The sequence below is a fragment of the Lissotriton vulgaris genome, chromosome 2_1, assembly GCF_964263255.1.
Source record: "Lissotriton vulgaris chromosome 2_1, aLisVul1.2, whole genome shotgun sequence".
Taxonomy (NCBI): Eukaryota; Metazoa; Chordata; class Amphibia; order Caudata; family Salamandridae; genus Lissotriton; species Lissotriton vulgaris.
In genome coordinates this window covers 1311286014-1311307891 of record NC_141687.1, presented here as the reverse complement: position 1 = coordinate 1311307891, position 21878 = coordinate 1311286014, and the positions used below count along the sequence as shown (strand labels likewise).

At 42.7% G+C, this 21878-nt stretch overlaps 1 protein-coding gene across 1 annotated transcript in view; it reads left to right on the top strand.

Annotated features, from left to right (window-relative positions):
* Positions 1 to 21878, top strand: part of SEMA5B (semaphorin 5B) — an 848743-nt gene that overhangs the window by 321570 nt on the left and 505295 nt on the right. The window contains exon 3 of the mRNA XM_086957072.1: positions 1674 to 1886. Within this exon, the coding sequence (XP_086813198.1) occupies positions 1730 to 1886 (157 nt within the window). The 5' untranslated portion in view covers positions 1674 to 1729. The remainder of the gene's footprint in view (positions 1 to 1673; positions 1887 to 21878) is intronic.

Here is a 21878-nt window from a genome sequence, read left to right as displayed (position 1 = left end):
CAAAATCAAATTTTCCCATAACTGGCTTTCCTGAAACACAATCAAAGTGAGGATCATTTTGAGCCAAGAGACTTCTACCTGAAATCTGATTCCCAAGGATTCTGTCTGCATCTGTTCTGAAACTGAATGACCTGATCTGGTTTCGTTCCCCTATAAATGCGATATGTCCTTCCCTGTGGAGTAGAAAACATTGTTTACACCATCAATAATTGAAGTTTATAATATTCCAAAATTGCTATTGCAGATCAAAAATTTAGCTGAAGCATGATGTGTGTGTGTGTGTGTGTTTGCGATCCACTGTGGAGGAAATATACTTATATATCTCAAAGCCTATTTTTCAGCTGTTCCCAAGGTGAGGTTTTATGGTTGGCAGATTATCCTATGGCTGTGACTCCTTCTATCAGCTTGTGGTTTTAAATTATTGGCTCTTTGTATAGGCTAACATTGCTTTGGTCTCAAAGTCCTTTGCCCATGCTTCAATGCTGACAAAATTTTACTTTTGTGGTACCCAACTTGCAGGGCCGACACATAGATCTGTAAAAGGCTCCAATCGATACAGTTCAGAATGAAGCTGATTGAATACTAAAGTTATCTTTCAACTTCACCACTTTATTGGCACCGCTCTTATAGTACACAGAGGTTTGACCCTTATTTCCTGATTGATCCATTAGACCGTGCCATTACACATCTTGACTGCAGTCAAGTAACCTTTCCTGGGCCAGCCATGCAATCTCTACATCGAAAATTGTGGATTGCAGGGCCTTATTGAGGGAAGAGCACTATGTGGATATGAAGTCGACCGGGAAAGGCAAGTCAACCCAAGGGGGCAGTAGTCTCACCATCAAGGCAATAGCATCATCTGAATGGGAGTAGGCATTGGAGAGGAAGCAAAAGGTAGCAGCGTCCTGTGCAGGTAAGAGCGGTGGGGTGGGGTTGGTGGGGATTCAACAGATGACCACTAGGGAAAATTAAATAAATAATTTTCTCTCGTCATAGCCTGTCAAAATCCCCACCCCCACCCCACCCATCCCCCCCGCTGTTACCTGCACAGGCCGCTGCGGGCAAAAAGTATTTGTGATGTACTATTGTCGTTGATGGAAGTGATAACACCTCTTAAGTACCAAAACCACCATAGAAAATGTTACCTGTACCGTGATTTTTTTCCATCTCATTTATTCCATCCATTTGTGGAAACATGCTGATGACCTCCTTTTTTACACTACAACTGAAGATAACCTATTAATGGTTTCATGGATTTGAGGTGCTGCAACAGACTTGGCTTTGCATTGCTGGTGGAAGTATGGCCTGTGCCATACTGGCAGTATTAACAGTAAAGCTGCCTACCACTAGAATAATTTCAACTTTAAACCAAGCGGTTGTACTATTGTGCTGAGGTTATGTTATCATCCTAATGTGGCAGATTTTCTGGGTCCCGGCAACCATAGACTGCAAACAAATTGTTGCTCAATTTCCCAATTTTCTCCCAAAAAAATAGACCGTCTGTTGGTAAAGAAGTTAGCAAAAGTGCGTGAAATAAGAATGTTTGATGTAGTTGTTCATTTTCTTAGGTAAATGTATACTTCTAAAAATATGAATTTGCAAAGAAAGAAAATAATATTTGACAAACTACATGGATTGGTGTGCGCTCAAAACCGGTGTGCTCTTTATTGCAGGAACTCTAGCAGGGAGCACTAGCTTGGAAGCTAGAATTGCAGTCAAGCCCCGCGCTATGGCCATGTCAAGGCTGAAGGCCATATACAGGTGTTTATCAAGACTCCTAATTCTGGGATTCCACCTTTCAGTATCACAGAATGTGCCTGGTGCTCCTGACACAGATCCAGACCAGCAGTGTTTCCGGAGAGAGCACCCCACCATTACCTTCGAAGGTGAGTACAATTACTGTCATGGTAGTCCAGCATGGTGTTCACTGTGTCCTGTGTTAGCTTTCTGCCTGTCTGAGTACTTCACTTCCTGCTCCTCAGTCACATTTCAGGTTGTTCTTTTACCATGTATCCGTCAATTACCCATGATCACCAATCTGCGTCCCATTTGTTATCTCCTTGTTAAGAAGCCTTAACAGCCCACATCCTCTCAATCTTCTGTTTGTACACCGAAGTGAAAGGCACCAGAATAACCGCCAGGAGGGGCACTGAATACGTCCCATTTTAAGAAGGTCCCCCAAAAGCAGTTGGCTGTTGCTGCAGAGGCTGACTCTGCAGGATACTTCTCAATGAATGGACACTCTGATGGTGAGGAAAGTCATCATCCAGATTAAGGAGAAGGTGCACTGTCAGAGGAACTGTTCCCTGCTTCCTCCCCTGCTCCGTCACCAGGTACTCCCGATCCCTGTAGAGAAGCCAGCAACCAGAATCAAGGAATCGCTGAGGCACCGAGCCCGGGAGAATCCTCGCCAGGTTTGTCAGCCAGGGGTAGTCGTGGGCGTTATCTGTTGAGGTCCAACCTTAAGCCATTTGAAAAGGTACACTGACTTTGTATGTGAGTGAGATGGAACTGAGAACGCTGTGGCATTTGTGAGTGCCCATTTCATACTGTTGTTCAATGTAAAAGAGAATTTTTTGTTGTTGTCATGTGTAGACTAGAATGTCATGACCCTGAGGGTTCTGTAAGTTTTAGTTATGTTTTATTCTATGGTAAAGGAGGAATGTAGTGTTGCAGGAAGATCGGGCAACCCCATTATTGTGAATGGCGCAAGGTGTAAACCTATCCAACCCCCCCCCCCCCCCCACTCCCCCCCCATGCGAGCAGAAGTCAAGTGAGCGTCCTGATTAGTCCGCGGTACATATGGTTGAAATTGTTGGCACATAATACTTTTACTGTTTAGTGATCAACAGTAGGCACATGCGGGGATTTTGAAACAGACGTTTTGTCATCAGAGGAAGCAAACTGTGAAGGTGAAAAAAGGGTAAATAGATGGATACAAAAAAGTTCTTGATTTTATGTCTATATACTAAGCTACTTGGCTAAAAAAAACTGGTGGGATCAGAAGAAAAGTGGGTAACTGAAAACTAGAAGAACAGGAAAGAGTGTCAAGAATCATCTGAGAGGCAACACACTGAGAATAAGTTAGGAACTGATAAAATAAAGGAGGAAAAAGCAGGCAAGGGCCATTAACACCCTGAAAAAAGAAGCAGAGGACAATTGCTTATTTTTAATAATACATACACAATTTGGAAGCTTAGCATCTGGGAAATAGAACAACATTTTCCGATTTGCTGATGCAGGGTCCCCGCCCACACTCCCTCACAACTGGGCATTTTCTCAGCTGCTGATGTCCTGCTCATGGTACAGCAGGAGAACAAGCAAGCAAGAGATTTTAAATATTGGGATCACAACGTTTTAGAACCTGTCACAACCTCTAACCTGTCCCGGTGATAGCCGAGGAGGAAGGAGGCATTTGATGCCTGGGAATGGTCCCTAAAGGGGGTGGTTCAAACATCAAAGAACCTGGGTTGAGGGTCTTAAATGGAAGTGGATGAGGCAAGGTGCTGTGGATGTCACAGAGAAGACACAGGGGTAGGTTTTCACGGGTTGCAGGTCATCAGTACAATAAGGACTGTTCCCTCTGCTTCAAAGGTACACTGAAACCCCCCTCTTGCCTTTTTCGATAACTTTGTGAGCTGTACAGATTGTGACGCTTGCACCTTAAAAAATGTGACGATTTAAATCACCAGACCTCACAGTTTAGCATACAGCTAGATTGAACACAGGAGTGCCTGTGGTAATGAGCGCGGTGTGACAATTGGATAGAAGATGAAGTCAGGGGCCCACGTTCGGTAGTTGAAAGCCTGGTCTCACATCTAAGATGGAATGGAGAGGAATAATCTGCGACAGTCCATTGTGTGAATCACTCTAAATACACAAGGTGTGAAGCATTCCTGTTTTCTTTGTGTGATGCAGCTACTGGTGAACCTCGGCTTTAAATTCTTTGCTTAAACTGGAATCATTTCTGTATTCCCGAGCTAGTGGTTTTTGTTGGTTCTTCTCAGTAAACTTGGAGAGCTAATGTAATCATTTTGTTGCCTGGCCGGGAGACCTTATTGATATTTTTGCTTTTCTGATGCTTTGTTGGGGAATTCTCCCGCCTCGGTCTGTCGCCTGCTCTTCTCCCGCGAGAGTTGGGCAGACTACGCCGTGACCTTTAGCGCGCGGATCCTCTAAGGAGGGGGAATGATTTCAACAGGTTTCTGGCTGACCTTTCACGATTCCCTCGTCCCCTCAATTCTGAGGGAGGGGGGCCTATTTATTGTAATCACAGCTTTCAAAGCATAAAGGTTCGTTGTCTGTTTTGTATAAGTCATGCTTTGCAGTTTAATTGGATTAAAGTAAATTAGCAAAGCCCGTAAATCTACATAATAGCGTCCTGGCAGCTCTCATGCCTTCCGAATGAAGAAATAGACTTCTGTTGTTTATTGCTTCATAGGACCGGGCTCGCATTTTTACTGAGGGAGAATAACTCTTGTGTAAATACAAGTGCATGCCAGCATGCCATGATGGGTTGCTTAATTTAAGTAGGTAAGCTTCATTCTCTTGGTGCACAAGTACCTATTGCCAGAATGTTCTCACAAATATTCGCTGTAAATTTCTCCGCTCATCCATTATCCATCCTTTGTCTTGATCAGGTTTAGTGGGTAAACAAACTGTGTTTTTCCCTCCTTTTTAATCTGACAATTGGTCTTGAAGATTCATGCTTTTCATTATATGGCAGATGAGTTTGCGCTGCATATTTAGACGTGAGCGGCGGAACAGGCAGTTATTGCCGCGCGATGCCAGGCAGATGTCTAGTGCAAAACCAATGAAGCTATCTTCATTAGGATTCCGTGCCTCTCGTTCCTGATTCATGGTTATAGGTCTTTTTCTGCAGCTGCTCCTGTAGCCATACCCGCCGTCCTTTGTGTTCATGTCAAGATATTGCTTTGGAAGGTGGGGCTTGTCTTCTAATGTCCCTTGAAAAGCCCCTCAGGTGTCAATTGCACTTGATCATTTATAAATACTCTCTACTAACTCTAGGAAATAGTATATTTGTTTTAGACCTTTAATAAACTTCTGTAAAGAAAATTTCCATTGGCAGCTTCCAATCGGTCTACTGGTTTTGGTTGATGTTTTTAACCAACAAAATGTGCATTGTTTTTTCTGCTGCAGGACATATCGGTTTCTGGCCAAAACCTATACGTCTGCACTGTATCCAGCATTAAAACATCTACAACTGATATACTGGAATTTTTGTGAAGGCTAATATTGCTGCAGATATACAGAAGTACTATTAACTTGCACTGTCGAAACAGCCAGTAAACTTTACTCCTTACTTCTTGAAAATATTGAACATAAAATTACCACTAAAATTCAATGAGTGAAAATTGTCATTCATGTAGCACACACAGAAGAAAAAAACTTTTCTTTGAGCCATTCAATTATAGCCAAAGGGTACAAGAACTTAAAATGTCTACATTGGTTAGACTTAATTTTCTTGGCCGAAAAGTTAGGCTCAAGTTCTTAAACTCGGTTGCTCAGTACTTGTATGTTGTAACCGCAGCATGGCTCAGTAGGTGTCAGTGTACATTTTGATCCCTTGCTTCTACTACACTATATCATCGTCATGATGTGGTATAGTGTGATCAGAGAACATAACACTAGATGAGCATTGGCAAAGCCAGTGGGTCTTACCTTTTTAAAATCTTTGCTTGGCCAATGTATTTTGAAGATTCTCTTTGCCATTGGCAAAAAAAAATGCTTGTTGCCAATGTTCCAGCAAAACAAAGGAAATAGAAAAAAACGAAATAACAGGTATGTGTGCATGCATCAAGATGCACGCATGCATACATGTCATGACACATTTGGCCGTTGTGAAGATGTATGTGCGTCACCACGCATGCATGAATACAGCATGATGCGGGTGACGTTTTTTTTCTCTCATTCCAAGATGGTGGATGGCAAAGAAAAATCAATTTTGAGTGCACAAAATCGCATTTGAAACAAAGGAGAAGTCAAAAAGCAAATGACTTATGTTGGACCCTCTAGCGTTGGCAAAAAGAAATGTTCATTACCAATGTTGCAGCTAGGACATAAACAAAGGAAATAGAAAAAAGCACAATAAATTGTATGTGCACATGCACATATAAATATCATGACGCAACGTTGGGCCATCGGGATGTATGTGCATCACCATGCATGCACGTGTATACTGCGTGAAGTGGCTGACGTTTTTTGTTGTTCTTACCATTCCAGATGGTGGATGGCAAATGAAAAACATTAATTTAGAGTGCACTAATGCACATTTAAAATACAGGAGATGTCCAAAAGCAAATGGCCTCTGTTGGGCCCACTAAAAAATGTTAAACCTTTTTTTTTTTTAAGGACGTGATGGGAGGAGTAGAGTCAGGGGTCAATGGAGGAGTGCTTCATGAGAAAAGTCCACATGGGATGAGGGAAGTAGTGGGGAGCGGTCGGTGGGAGAGGACCAAAAGAAGAGTTTGAAGCGAATGAGAAAATAATTAAAGGGAAAAAGGCAAGGAGGTGTCAGACAAGTTATTGACTAGCTGTGGGTTGGAGAAAATGGGAGTAACATGGAGCATGTCGGGGGCAGAATTCGAAGATGAAGCCGGATCTTATCAGGGAGAAGAAGAAGAGACCTGCACTCTTATGGAGTGAAAGAAGAAAAATAAAACAAATTGCCTGAATGCGAGCAGTGGAAGGTTATAAGCCATCCAGTCAAAAGGATGGTGGAGAAGCTGTGCTCCAGGAGAGGTACAAATACAAGGCAAGGAAGAAAACCCACTGAATAAGAAGCAACCAAATGAGTAGCAAAAAAAAACAACCAATGGTAAGCAATGAGCTTTCTAATGTATGTTTTTATAAGATCCACAAGAGGTATTTTGTCAGCAGGCAGCCAAAAGCTGTCTGTAGGCTAAACCTATAAAGAAGTAAAACCTCATTGTCAGTAAGGCTTCCATCCAAGGACTTACAACTTATTTTAGAATTAAATTCAGAGTCTGATGAGCTGGGAACAAGGCATGCTGAAGCACGAGCTTGTTTCTGTTGAAGCTAGATGTCTAGTACCTACCAATCAGGAACTGCCAACAGTGCTTAATTGGAGCCGGTGGTCTCCTGTCCTCAGCACCTAATTGTCAGCACCCGGGCTTATCACAATCTCCCACATGGTGGCACTGTCTAGCTAATTTAGGTACGAGCACCACAGCAACTGTTTATTAGTTCAATTGACATTTATAATGACTAATACCTGCCTCACAAGCCATTCTTATAGCTTTTGGGGCCTGGTACGAGTTGTCACATTTGTAAGAGTGTGAAGGTTAGTAGCTGTGTTTGTAATGTCATTGGCTGCTGGCAGGGGCAATGTGTGATGCAAGCTGCAGTGGCCTCCCGACAAGGGCCCAGCACTTATTCTTTTACACATTAAGCACAGCAATCACCCCAGTCAAATGCTGCCTATTAGTCATCAATGACTGAAATGGAAGCACCGGTTTAGTATGCACCAACAAACTATTAGCGACAGTAATAATCATTAGCACGGTATACTCCCAGAAGCTGTGAGCAACAATAATAGAAGCACTAGCATGATATGGTTCCTAAAACTGTCCACCCCAGAAACTGAGACACTAGTGTAGTATACTTCTGGGAACCATCCGCAACAGAGGAGGAACCATGAGCATGGTATACTTCTGCGAACCATCAGTGACCGAAATGGAAAAATTAGCTTGGTATGACTCATAAACTATCCTCAACAGAAACATAACCACTATTTTGATATGCTTCCACAAACCACCAGCAACACAAATGGAAACTCCAGCTTGGTATGTTCCTTCAAACCATTAACAACACAAATGGAAGCGTTGGTATGATATCCACCCACCAACCATCAGAAACAGAAATATATTCTCCATCATGGTATGCACCCACCAACCAGAAATTGGAATTACTGCATGGTATACTATGCAGTCACAAACCATCAGCAATAAAAATGGAAAAAGTAGTACAAAAATAAAAACATTGGCATTGCTTGCACTTGTGAGGGAACACAATTAAAAATGTAGTACTAACATTGTTAGACCTGGAATCTTTGGTGTTTTCCCCTTTCTTTTTTTGCTTCTAACCTCCTGTTTTTGACTGTGTGCTGTATTTTATTTTTTCTGGTTTTAGAACTCTGGACACTTCACCACTGCTGATCAGTTCTAAAGTGCAAGTGCTCCCTCTGTAAATTGTGATTGGTTATCCATGACTGGCATATTAGATTTACTGGTAAGACCCTAGTAAAGTACACTGTGTTCGCCAAGGGCCTGTAATTCAAATGCTACTAGAGGGTCTGCAGCATTGATTTAGCCACCCACATGAGTAGCCCTACAATCATGTCTCAGACCTGCTACTTCAGAGTCTTGGACTGCAGTTTTAAACTGCCATGTCGACCTGGCAGTCCAAAACTCACCGTTTACTACATGTAAGGCACACCTAAGGTAGGCACAAGATAGCCCTCACAGCTTGAATCCAGTGGCAAAGTGAGCAAGAGACCCACTTCTGGGCATACCCTGCCAACTTGGCAGTTTGGCATGGACTGTTCCCATGAGGAACAGGGTCAAGACTGGTTTGCATATGGCTGGGTCTAAACTGGGGTGAGGAGCAAAAGAACGATGGATAAAACCAAGATCCTTGTGACTGGGGGTGAATGTTTGCATTGCTCAGCGTTCTGTCCATCATTTGTTCCTTTTGCTTTTGTCACCCTGAGTGGGAACGGTATGCCCAGACGTGGGTCCAGTGCTCACTTTGCCACTGGATTCAAGCTAGCCTGGCTGATGAGGTGTACTACCCCGAAACTGGTAAAAGGAGTCTTGTTTCCGGTTCAGGAAAGACCTGGCTTGGCAGTTCGGGCTGGATTGTTCCTGTGAGAACAGTGTCAAGACTAATTTGCATATGGCTGGGTCTGAACTGGGGTAGCAAAATGAGCAAAAGAACAATGATGGATTCAACCCAGATCTAATATTGACTGGGGGTGAGAGTCTGAAAGGTTTCAGAGCTCCTTCCATCATATTATTGTGTCTGCTTGAACTATTTTAAACCTTTTAAAAGTTATATCTTTATATGTGTATGTTAGATTTTTGTCCATTTTGTTCTTGTTTTATTCAGATAAATCTTGGTCATTTTTCTAAACTGTTGTGGTGTCCTTTTGTAGTGTATTCACTGTGTTAATGTGTGTTAATGTGCAAATGCTTTACACATTGCCCCCGAGATAAGCCTGATTGCTCGTGCCAGGCTACCAAGGGGGTGAGCAGGGGTTATCTTGGGTGTGTTACTCCCTTACCCTGACTAGAATAAGGGTCCCCACTTGGACAGGACGCAAATAACTGTCAGCTAAAGACCCTCCTTTTTTAAGAAACTTGACACTGTATTAAAGAAATAGAAACAGTAATCTAGCTTCTACCAAGCAGGCCCGGACTGGCCGTTGCGGGCACCGGGCAATCCCCCGGTGCGCCGCAAGGGTGGGGGCCGGTTTTGGGCCCAGGGGGCCGTTTTTGTTACAGGGTCGTTTTTGCATAGCTGCAAAAGCGGCCCTGTAACAAAATCGGCCAAAAACCGGCCCGATAACCAGCTCAGTCGCATCCCCAGGGGGCTGGCCGAGCACTTTGCCAGGGCCGGTTTTGGTTCTCAGTCCGGCCCTGCTACCAAGTGCGCTCAACCAAAGCAATGGAAAGAGGAGCAGAAGCAGAAGGACTTCCCAGTAAGGTCTCTGGCACACTTAACAGACCTGTCAACAAAAGAAAACAGTCTGTGAAGAGGGCGGGGCCTCTTGCTGAGTAATTTCCAAGACTCACTTTTCCCACTACCCCCCAGCTACCCTCTCTTCGGAAAAAATGCTTGCTAAAGCGGGGACCAAAGTCCTGCTGTGTTTTTACACCCCTTAATGCTTAATGGACATCGGCTGTTCAAAGCCTTGAAAGATGAGCTAGGAAATCCACTCCCTGCAGTGGTTTCCAACAGCTCATTTTCCCTGTCACTGTGTGATATCTGCTCCTCACTGGGTGACTGTGTGAAAGGAGACGATATTTTGTGACACACAGCGGCACCGTGTGAGCTGGCAGGCCTGACTTTAACACAATAATATTAATCCTAATAGTATTTATTCCCATCACTGTGCACATACATCTTTGTAAATGCTCAGCAAAAGCACAACAGACGTTAATGCGTTACCAACCACCCAATGCACCGGTTAAACACCAACTATTGAATATAGCACAAATCATCCCTGGCTTCCTAATAGCATAGAGAAAATTGACCAAGCAGCGCACTTACCTAGAAGCTGAGGGGGAGCCTGTGGTTCCTTCCAACGCTGAATATGTTCATGAATAGAGCCATTTGTTAACAATCTTTTTTGATGGAGAAGGGCAGTGTTTGATTCAGAAGAAAGACGAGGGATGTATTAGCCTCATTGTTTGAATTTCTGTAGTCTCGGTACCTATTTAAGTAGCTAGCAGTGCCGATAAAAAGGCTGCCCTTAAATGTGGGTCACACTCGCACGATAGCATCTCGGGTTAGGTTCCCTGGGCTTTGTTCCTGCTCTGGGCTTCAGTTTTTTTATCCTTTCATCTGAGCGTCTTTGCGAGGTTATTGTTCCCACGAACAGGTTAGGCAGTGCAATGTGGGAGAGCAAACACTCAGTCTGTCTTCTAGTCGTATGCTGGTTTGGTGGTTGTTTCACATCAAAGGCCCCATTTTCTGCAGTACCAGATACAAAAATGTGAGTGGAGTGAGGTCGACTGTTTGAAAAATATTCAATATACTAAACATTTTTTAAATATGCCTCACAGGCTGCTTTCTCAGAATTGTGTGCTCTTAGTGCCGTGTATAAAACCCTGGTTTCAGACCGGCTTCCGTAATCACTTTGATCCAGGTTGGAGAAAGAATGTCGACCCGAAAAAAAGGGGGTGGGGGGTTAGAGCCTTATACGCGGGTCTTCATAAGGACAGAGTGAAAACTGAGTAGGGAGCAACCTGAGTTCCGGTAACAGTCAATGGAGGAATTAACTGATAAATTACGAAAGAAACAGCAAAGGCCAGCCGGCTCCTCATCTGGGCATCTCCCCATGTAATTAATATCCCCCTGGCACTGAAGGGAACTACCTTTTGTGCAGGTGCGCTCCTTGTCAAACACCAAAATGCCGTCACCCACAGCGTATTTTCTAGTGACTGAAGTGGGCTGGGCCATTGCCCTAAGTTGTAGTGAACGGAAGTACGAAGTGAATGGCACCTAAAGAGACCAATGGAAAATGAGGGATGTCTAAATGCTCATGGAAGTACGTTTTGGCTAACACCAGACGTAAAAGAAGTAGACAATTGTATTCTTAAAGTGGGCACCAGACACCATACACACGTAGGTGGGGCTTTTTAAATAACAATATGATTTATTTTACCTATCTATTAGTAGTGACATTCAAAATGGCAAGCAGTGGGGGGAAATGTGTGGATTTATTTGGGTGTACACCATTAGCCCTGTCAATAGCAACATGTCACAGTGCTGCACATTGAGCCCAAGAGATTCCCTTAGTCCTGCTCCAATTAATGAAAGTCCTGACGCAGATCCACGTCATTAACTATGCGAGAGCACACGCAAAGATTGTGTTTGTGACACTGTATTGGAAATTTGAAGAATGGGGGAGTCAGGTCCTGGGACGTGGGGCTGGCTGGACCATTAATAGACTAAGAATACAGTTTGCCAACCACACACTTACTTTAATCCTCTGTTTTTGAGGGAACAAACCAAGAGAAACTTCCTGATTCGTCCGGGTATATCACTATAACCCTTTTATTTTTGATTTTATATCTTTTTTTGGTTTTGATGTTTGAAAAAGATACCTTATTGTTTTCTATTTTGCTCGATAAATGCTTATTTACAACTTACAGTTATTTACAATTCACAATTATTTACAACACAAAAACATACACATAACTGGTTGTATATACAAAGTTGTTTGCTTTGATATATATACACTTAGATATTCATAATATGAAGACAAAATCATTCATAATTACGTAAAGACAAGAGTCAAAAGTATAAACTAGAAATTTAGACTAGACCATTGATGGCAATATTAAATCAGTGGACTACAGTTTGATGTAGTAAGCTCAAAAAAGAAGAGATAGACTTTAAATTAATTCATTCAGTCTATTCAACAAATAAATGTCTAATCTTTTTTCGCCAACGCGTTTCGAATCCGGTATGTCAACTCTACGGATTCTCATCAGGGCTCTGCCTTATTACGGTGTATCTGTTGAACCAGCCGTCGCCGGTCAGGGGTAAAGTGTTGGTCCTGACTGAGTTTCTTATCTTTTCGAAATCTTACTGGATCGTTTACATGATCCTTCGTTTTTGCCTGTTCCGAATGACTCCTTGCTTAGGCTGTTCGTATTATGTTTGGATACAGCGGTCTTTAACAATGCGGGCAACACTTCCGAAGTCCTTAATAGTCACACTTGTTTTACTTCAACACGCTGCAACTCGGCGTCTGGCTCGCAGTCACTGGACAGTGACTGCGAGCCAGACGCAAGGAGTCATTCGGAACAGGCTATAAGTGAAATACAAGACTGAAAAAAGTCATATTGGCAAAAACGAAGGATCATGTAAACGATCCAGTAAGATTTCGAAAAGATAAGAAACTCAGTCAGGACCAACACTTTACCCCTGACCGGCGACGGCTGTTTCAACAGATACACCGTAATGAGATCCGTAGAGTTGACATACCGGATTCGAAACGCGTTGGCGAAAAAAGATTAGACATTTATTTGTTGAATAGACTGAATGAATTAATTTAAAGTCTATCTCTTCTTTTTTGAGCTTACTACATCAAACTGTAGTCCGCTGATTTAATATTGCCATCAATTGTCTAGTCTAAATTTCTAGTTTATACTTTTGACTCTTGTCTTTACGTAATTATGAATGATTTTGTCTTCATATTATGAATATCTAAGTGTATATATATCAAAGCAAACAACTTTGTATATACAACCAGTTATGTGTATGTTTTTGTGTTGTAAATAATTGTGAATTGTAAATAACTGTAAGTTGTAAATAAGCATTTATCGAGCAAAATAGAAAACAATAAGGTGTCTTTTTCAAACATCAAAACCAAAAAAAGATATAAAATCAAAAATAAAAGGGTTATAGTGATATACCCGGACGAATCAGGAAGTTTCTCTTGGTTTGTTCCCTCAAAAACAGAGGATTAAAGTAAGTGTGTGGTTGGCAAACTGTATTCTTACTGTATTGGAAATGGCATCATAGAAATGTGGGTTTTGTGCCTCAGAACAAAATACAAATAACGCTCTTTTTTATGAATAAGAAGAAAAAAAACGTTTTTACTTGGTGGAAGAAACAAGTGGGGCGAAAGTCACAAGATATTGTGAAGACTAAAGTAAAATAAAATCCATTTTTGTGCTTTAGTGATGGCCGATGCAGCCTTTTAGTTCTACAAAGATACCTGAGTAAATCAGCCATGACTATAAACACTGCCAACACAGAACCAATGTAGAATGTTTGACACATTTCCACCTGCACCAGCATGTTTCCCAAAAAATATAATCTTGAAATTCGATTCTTTGAAGGAAGTGGTCTGTCTCTCGCTCCATGACCCAGATTCTGCAGTAGCACTCTTCAAGCACTTCGTAACTCAGGGTAGTGTGACTAGGCCGTCTGCATTGACTCTGGTCTTATCACCAAGTTACTAACACAGGAAACCTCTGCCAAAATGGTTTACCAACACACAGGTCTGGTGCTTTGTCAGGATAATGGACTGAATGAGAGTACCCAAAATTGACATGTACTGTATGAGGAAGATGATCGTTTTTCCCTTTATCCTGTCAACCGTATCCATGGAGAACCTTATTGTTTTCATAGGAGATACACACACACACACACACACACACACACACGCACACACAAGCGCACATGCTATGGTTGTGTGGTGTGCGAAATTGTGTCTCTCAGCGGTATCTCTCCCACCACCAGGTGAAAAGTTTGGCTGAAGTCCAATACCCTAAAATAGGATTGCTCCCATTAGAGGTTAGTAACATCTTAAGCAGTGTGAAATGGGTGCCACCACAGTAAAGTACTCGCAGTAACCTGCGCTTTAACTTTCAGGTCAGTACCCTGGCACTGCTACATGTTTTTAACTTATTTATGAATTTATCTTCAGAATGCAAATGTGCTGTGCAGATCTACCTCACATTTAACGATAGAACACAATGTTTTCAGAAACGTGCATAATGCCTTCTATTCCCTGGGATCTTGTATCCTCCCCAGTGCTAGAAAAGTCAGTATAGAACTTCAGATTTCCAGCGAAAAGGAGAACTTAGAACCTGAAAGTCACAATGTACATCTTCTAGAAATATAAGCAATTTTGGACTGCACTCCCACTTTATAAACCATAAGAAAAGCCAACCGTGGATTTAGACCTTCCTGCTCTAGGAAACCTCACCAGCCTTGAAGAGTTCGAAATGGACTTAAATAGGGGTTAGAAATGAATGCATTTAGGGTTGTGATGAAGGGAGTGAGGAATCAAAGTGACTAATCGCGTGTGGCTTCACATGATTAATAATGAACTAGATAACTCTATCTAGGTCAGGAGTGTCCAGATTTGGTCCAGCATGGTAAAATCCATCTCAGAGTTTCAACATAGCCACAAAAGATACATTTGTATCCCCTAGCTCGTTTGTGTAATCCAAATACAAAACCATGTATAGCACTAAGTGTCTTGCAATGTTGGGGCACTGAGCATTATCAGTGGTTATCCTGAAAATCTGCATGAGGCAAGAGAACTGGGAATTTAAGGAAAAATCTGCACTACTGTTGAAATACCATACACTATATAGGAATAGAAGGTGCTAAGTCCAGACACGTAATCCCCACATGGGCCTTAAGGAAGATAGGCAATCTACCACCCAAGAAACTAATTTTGGAAATTGGACAGCACCCTTCAAAAATTATGCACCATAGCAGAACAGTTGTTAAGAACGAACATACAAATAAACAAAGTATTAGTTTTCCCAAATGTTCAGATAAGACACACAAAAGTTGTGACTTTGATTTTCTTTCTTTTATTCGATTTTTATTCTTTCTTTTTTCTTTTTTTTGATAGTTGCGAATAGCCGACGCGTTTCGTCCGTTGCCGGACTTCTTCAGGGCTTAAAAGTAATCTTTCTGATTACGCTTTTCACATCCGTCTCGGTCAGGCTTTCATGAAGTTTCTTTTATTAGTTGAAAGATTGTAAGCAAGATCGCAAATCCTAGTAACAGGCGGTGTCGACAAAGGACAGAAGTAGGCCCACAGTAAGGTCAAGGGGCTGGAACATATAGGAACATCGCGTTGTGGCCTTCTGGTTGGTTATCCTGAAAATCTGCGTGAATCTTACACTTGGGGCCATCTGGTTAGCGCTATATACAACTTTATAAAATAAATATTACTGAAGAGTCCTAGAAAAATGGTCATTTGTGCCTGTTTTTGTGTCCCGGGGCAATGCTGTCCTGCAGAAGGGACCACAGACATCTGTACAGCCCTTTCTTTAACACCAATCATGATGGCTCACATTTTGCACCTATATGATCGCATGGGGACAGTTATTTATTTACATGAGGCAAGTTTCAGTGCAAATGAGAGCCCCCTCTTTGCCTCTGTGTGCGTGTTGTATTGCTAATTGCATTTATATTTCATCTACTACCCCTGATGAAACTCATGCAGGTTTAGGGGCAAAGAGACTCAATCATTGGGTGTCACCTGAAAGCTGGGTACAGTTGGTTTTGGCAAGGGACTTGGTGATCACAGGGACTACCAGGAAGCCACTTGCAGAGGCACACCTGTACCATCTTGAAACTGAGACTGTCTTCCACCTGCAGTGAAAGGTGAACTGGCGTCTTGAAACCTCTGGTCTGTGTTTAAGTTGATCACCTCCCCAGCATACTGTGGTCATGCCTATGATGTCAAGGGTCAAGACTGATTTGCATATGGCTGGGCCTGAACTGAGGTGGCGAAGTGAGCTAAAGAACGATGATTGCTTTAAACCAGATCTGTGACTGGGGGTGAGTGTCTGAAAAGTTTCAGCGCTCTGTCCATCATCTCCTTGTGTTTGGCAGCAGCCGCCTCTGCCCCTATCGCAATCTGAGGTGGGGGCGGGGAAACAAAAAAATAATAATAATAGAAACTTACCTTTCCTACCAGATGCCATGATCTTCTGCTCCCGCACCGAGCTGCTCTTCTGCTCTGGTCCCGGCACTATAAATCCGATGAGCACTGGCTCCCAGACCCCACGCAATCCTTTGTGCTTCTCTCATGCTATTAGTCCCAGCATGAGAGAAGCACTAGGATTGGGCGGAACAGTCTGGTTTTGGGCTCCAGCAGGGACTGGGAGCCTGTGCCACTGAGCACTAGGATATATCCAAGGAACAGCCTGGAGATTTCAAAGGGCGCATGTTGATTTGGCCGTCCAAAGACGGCTGGCCAAACCGACATGCGCACTTTCAGTGCCTACCACTCCTCCTACCCCTGCTGTGTGTCCCTGCAGCATGGCCCCATCTCTCCCTAGCCATGCCGGACTCGAAATAAAAATGGAATGACTATAAAGTAGTTTTTTTGTCCTTTTATTTTTCTTCTGTCTGCTGCATTTCATGTGGGGGGGGCGACCCTCCTCCACCATAGCCGAGGAGCCGTCCCTGGGTGGGAGAGGCTTTGTGTTTTTTTCTTAGTCAGGCATTGTGTCCCGATCTGTGCTCAGTGCACAATACAAAAGCAAAGAGAGGACGGTTCGCTTGATACGTAATCGGGCTCATGGACTTAGGTTGAACAACCCTGGCCTAGGGCAAACACTTGTCTCTACAAAGGATTGCCCGTCTGAAAACCTTACCTCTTTCCTCTGTACTTAATGCATCAGGCAGTTCATTGGATTGCTGCAGACGTCCTGTCCAGCATGGCACTCTCCTTAATGAAATTTTTGTACACATGAAGCATTCCTCTGGTAATGAATCAGTCCACCCCACCCACCCACGAAAGAAAAACCCCCTGCTTGGAAATTAAAGTTCTGTGAAATGATTCTCTGCTCAATAATCACAGCCAGTGTAGCCCTACCACAGCTTTCTGTGCAAGGGTGGTTAATATGAAATATTAACTCTTGAAATGGGGCCAAACCAAAGTAATGAGGTTCCCGCGGGAGCTATTAAGTGTTTGCCCGTATTTAAGCCAGGGACGGCCGAAGCTTGCGCGGTTGAATGATAATACAGTGATTTATTCCCCATGAATTTCTTTGACGTTTCACCCAACACCCCCTTCTAAAATGGAGCTGGCCACTAATGGATGCTCTTCCTGGTGTGTATTGATGGAAGAATGCATTATCATCCATCAAACCCAAAGCGGCCCTGAAAATCCCCCAAGGAAGGTTATGCTAAGGATTGGGATCCAATTTAATTGTACTCGCTCTATTTATGGCGGGATTGTTTGCAGGCACGCGCCGCAAGTCAGAGGCTTAGGGCAGCAATGCAGCAGAGAGTATGGGGAGGGGGTATGGAGAGAAAGGGGATAACTGTATAGTAACAGGCAGTCTACAACACATACTAATAGCACATTATTGTCTTGTCTAGGTGACATAGTATGCAGGTTAAGATTTTGTGACAAGAGATGGCCTTTGGTCAGAGTGCCTTCGCCGGTTCCAAATTTTGCACCTGCTCCCATTAGTCCTTTTTAACTGTGGGTTTAAAAAAAATGTGAGGGGTGTGGAAAGGTGAAGAAGACCAAACAAAGAAGAGCCATGAGAAAAAAAACTGTCAAAATGCAGACACAGCCTCCAGAAACAGTGTTTGAATACGCTCTTCTCTGGAGGCATGTCGGAAAAAGAATGCTACAGACAGATCCTGAGCCCCTCGAAAGGTCTGCACCCCGGGCTCAGACCCAACTCACAAATGCTAAAGGCCGGTGGTTCATGCAGGTTTGTGGAAGGTGTGTGGCAGAATATTTGCTTTTTATCCTTTCAGATTTTAGATGTCTTGTTCAGGTTGATCCAAGCAACTGGTCTTTGGGCTGCCATGTTTTTTTTCCTTCATATAATTTGTGTTTTAGAATTTTGGTATGAATGATTTTTCCCTTCTTTGATGATCAAAGGGTAAAGCTTAGTTTAGTTTCTAGCACGATGTCTGTTTCTTTGAATATTAAAGTCTTGCAACCAGCAGACTCTTGTCGGAAGCACAGAGTATCTTTCACAAAGCTCTCATATACAGAGACACCAGGTTAATCCCTTTTATTTAGTGCTTAATTTGCACCCAAAAAATAAGTGCCAGGTGTCCTCGTCAGGAGGTCACTGGAGCTTGCACCACCCAATGCCGGTGCCAGGCCTGCCAATTGCAGTAACTATACGACTACTCATTATCACACTCCCACAAGTGTGGCAATTCAGACCTATCTGGGCCCCCCACATTATAATAATGGATTAGGCAGCAGGTGTTAGACTTTTTTTAAATGTATATTGATTTATTAAAGAACTTTTGTTGCACTCATCTCTAAATTAGACAAACTGCACCACCATGTGGCACACTATCATAAGTGCCGCAGTTAACAATTAAGGTCAGGTGCCGAGCACCGGAAACCACAGTCTCAAATTAAGCACAGCTTTCATTACACATACATTTATATATGTCATAAGGGCATGGAGAAAGCAGAGTCGTTGATGTGTGATCTTTGTATTTCCAGTAATGGTATTGTTGTGGCATTTGGTTCTGCAAACGTTACATTGATTTATAGAACCTGCATTCACTACAAAATGACATTTCATCAATGTGCCTTGAGTGAAATCTAAGTGCAGCATCTGACAATCATAGCGTTAGATGAAGAAAAAACATGCTTTAATACCTTTGAGGGAGTATAAGATAGTTTTCATTAACATAGAGCTAGAGTGGAAGAACGGCCCGGAGCGGAGCATCTATCGTAGACCGTGCGATTCAAGCTGTTCTAACTCCATCTAATCAAGACACTACCAAATGTGTGTTAGGTGACAATATTGTGAATGTGGTTGCACATAGGTTTCAATCTTCCCTTTTAAAGCAAAGATTTGGTAGGAAAAAGGCTGCGTGCCTCACATAAGGTCTTCAGTATGATCTCTGCTAGAGGTGGAAGCCTTTAGAGATAGCAGTCTAGATCTGATGTGGCTCAAGAGACCAATAGCAGGTGTTAGTGGATGAAGATGATTGGTTCGACTTCTTTCATTACTTTAGGTATAAGGAGATCATCGCGGGAGCCTGCGCAGTGACTTTCTATAAACAGATGACTAGCCTGCAACGAGGAAATCGTGTTCAATGGGATTTGTGCAGGTTGGTGGTGAAGATCTTCACCCAAAGACTCAGAAATGGAGGGACAAAAGCCAAAGCCGTATGCCCTTGTGAGCAGAAAAATATTAATTAAAAACAGTGGAATTGACCTTGTCGTTGGGAAGCAAGGCTTCTTCTGCACAGGTCTACAAACAGTTCTGTACTGGACAAAGGCCACATTCTAGCTCACTTCCATCAAGATATTGAACAATTCTGCAGCTTAGTTATTAGGAACGTATAATGACTCATCTACGGTTTCCACCCAAGTTAGTTATTGATGTTTGACTATTGAACAGTGTGACACGTGGCACTTTATTTTTGAACTCACTTTTGGTTTTTCGTACTATCATGAATTCAGCTTTCAACCATTTTAGCTGGGTCTATGGCCAATGGAATCAGAAGGTTTAAAAGGGTGTGTCTAGAAGGAGCTGAGCAAACATTAGTCGAACTGTGACTGGTGAGCTATGAAGGTCCAGAGGAGGATATAAGGAAGGGGTGGGGAGGGTGCGGGGGGGCTAGAGGAGGATTAGAGGAAGCAGGCAGGTCAAAGAGTTTACAGTGTAAATTACTTCCAGCTCATTAGAAGTCCAAGTCAAACCATTATTTTCAGAGAAGGTAAAGAAAAATAAAAGAAAGTATCGTTGAATTGCAGAACAAAAGTTACAAAGAAGTTGTAAAAGTGATGGAACAATATACGACTAACGATTAAAAAAGTGGAGCTCAGTTTCTGTTAGTTCTGCTTACTTTGGGATCTGGATATTGTAAATATATAGGTGTGATATAGGCATAGCATTTCTTACAGGACAGAGCGCATAGAAACCGAGATGGGGAAAGGGCCGGTTTGCAGAAAAACAGGATGAGGTGAATGTGTGGCATGCCTCCGTGCCCTCTTTGGAGTCAGAGATTGAGATACTTCTGAAGCTGTAGTGCCAGAGGAATAGGTAATGGTAAAGTTTTAACAAACTACAGCTACTTAGGTTTGCTTGGCTTGCTAATGGCCACATTATAGCGGTATTGTAAATGGAACAAATTGAGCACTTGCACTACTTCTCAGACAGTGAACCAGATTAGATAAGTTGGTCCCAATTCAGAAGCTTTACTGCTAGTAGTTGTCTTATTTTTGTCTTAAATGTGGATTTTCAGGCTTGATTACAATACTTTTTTTGTGAGTACTTGTCTTACTTCTAGCTTAGGTGTGAATTCCCTAAGGGCCCCTGATTGAAAATGTATGAGTAAATCCGAGCTAAACCTGAAGCAAGACACACCTAGTCATATAATATTTTAATGACTTAGGACTGGAAATTCTGGCATAATTCACACCTTTCTTTATTCAGGGTATAGATGTGAAAATATGAGTGGCCTGCAATTCAGAAGTGTCAGTATTTGAGTGTGTTATATGATATGGCTGTGGGGCCTTATCGTGGAATACATTTGCAAAAACAATTTTGGTCCAGTCAGGCTCATTCACAAACCTTAAGCGCAACCCTGGGTGGCTGTGGCTTTCAGCAGCAAAGCTTAACAAAGGAACTTAGAGTAAAGCATTTAACAGCACCAAACAGAATAAGAAAGTCACACAACAAGAAAGAGACACAACAAAGATTTATAAAAATTAGAGCATATTTTAATTCATTTTTAGAGTCTAGTGGAGGGATCCAGATATATGGATTTTTAAAACCTTAAATAACGTCTAACGCAACTGCAAACAAGCATTGGTAAACATACATTGCAAACTTTTGAAAAGTTTGAAACAGTTACTCCTGTGACTCCGGCTCGGCTTGTGCGGACAATTTCCAACAGGGTGGAGGTCTAGGAGTCTAGTAAGGTTACTTTGGACAGTTCAAACACAAGAAGATAATGGAAGGAGAGCTGAAACTTTTCAGTCACTCACCCCCAGTCACAGATCTGGGTTGAATCCATCATCGTTCTTTAGCTCACTTCACCACCCCAATTCAGATCCAGACATATGCAAATCAGTTGTGAACCTGTTCCTTATGGGAACAGTCCAGCCCGAACTGTCAAGCCAGGTCTTCCTTGGACCGGAAACTAGCATCATGGCACCGGTTTCGGGGTAACACCCCTCCTCAGCCTGGCTAGCTTGATTCCAGTGGCAAAGCGAGCAAGGGACTCCGATCTGGGCATACCCTGCCATCTTTGGGCAAACAAAGCAAGCACAAGGAGATAATGGACGGAGCGCAGAAACTTTTCAGACACTCACCCCAGTCACAGATCTGAGTGGAATTCATCATCGTTCTTTTGCTCTCACCACCCCAGTTCAGACCCAGACATATGCAAATCAGTCTTGAACCTGTTCCTTATGGGAACAGCCCAGCCCACACTGCATCCCCACATCTTTTTTTTTCTATTTCTTTACTTTTGAAGCAATCGCAGCACCATGCTTTAGCTTAAGATATTTAAAACTAAAGCACGGGTGGCGCCATTGAAACAAAAGTTTGTAAATAGGGGTGAAAAGTGTGCTGCTGCCATTTCTTTTCCATTTGTTTACTTTTGTTGCAATGACCGCA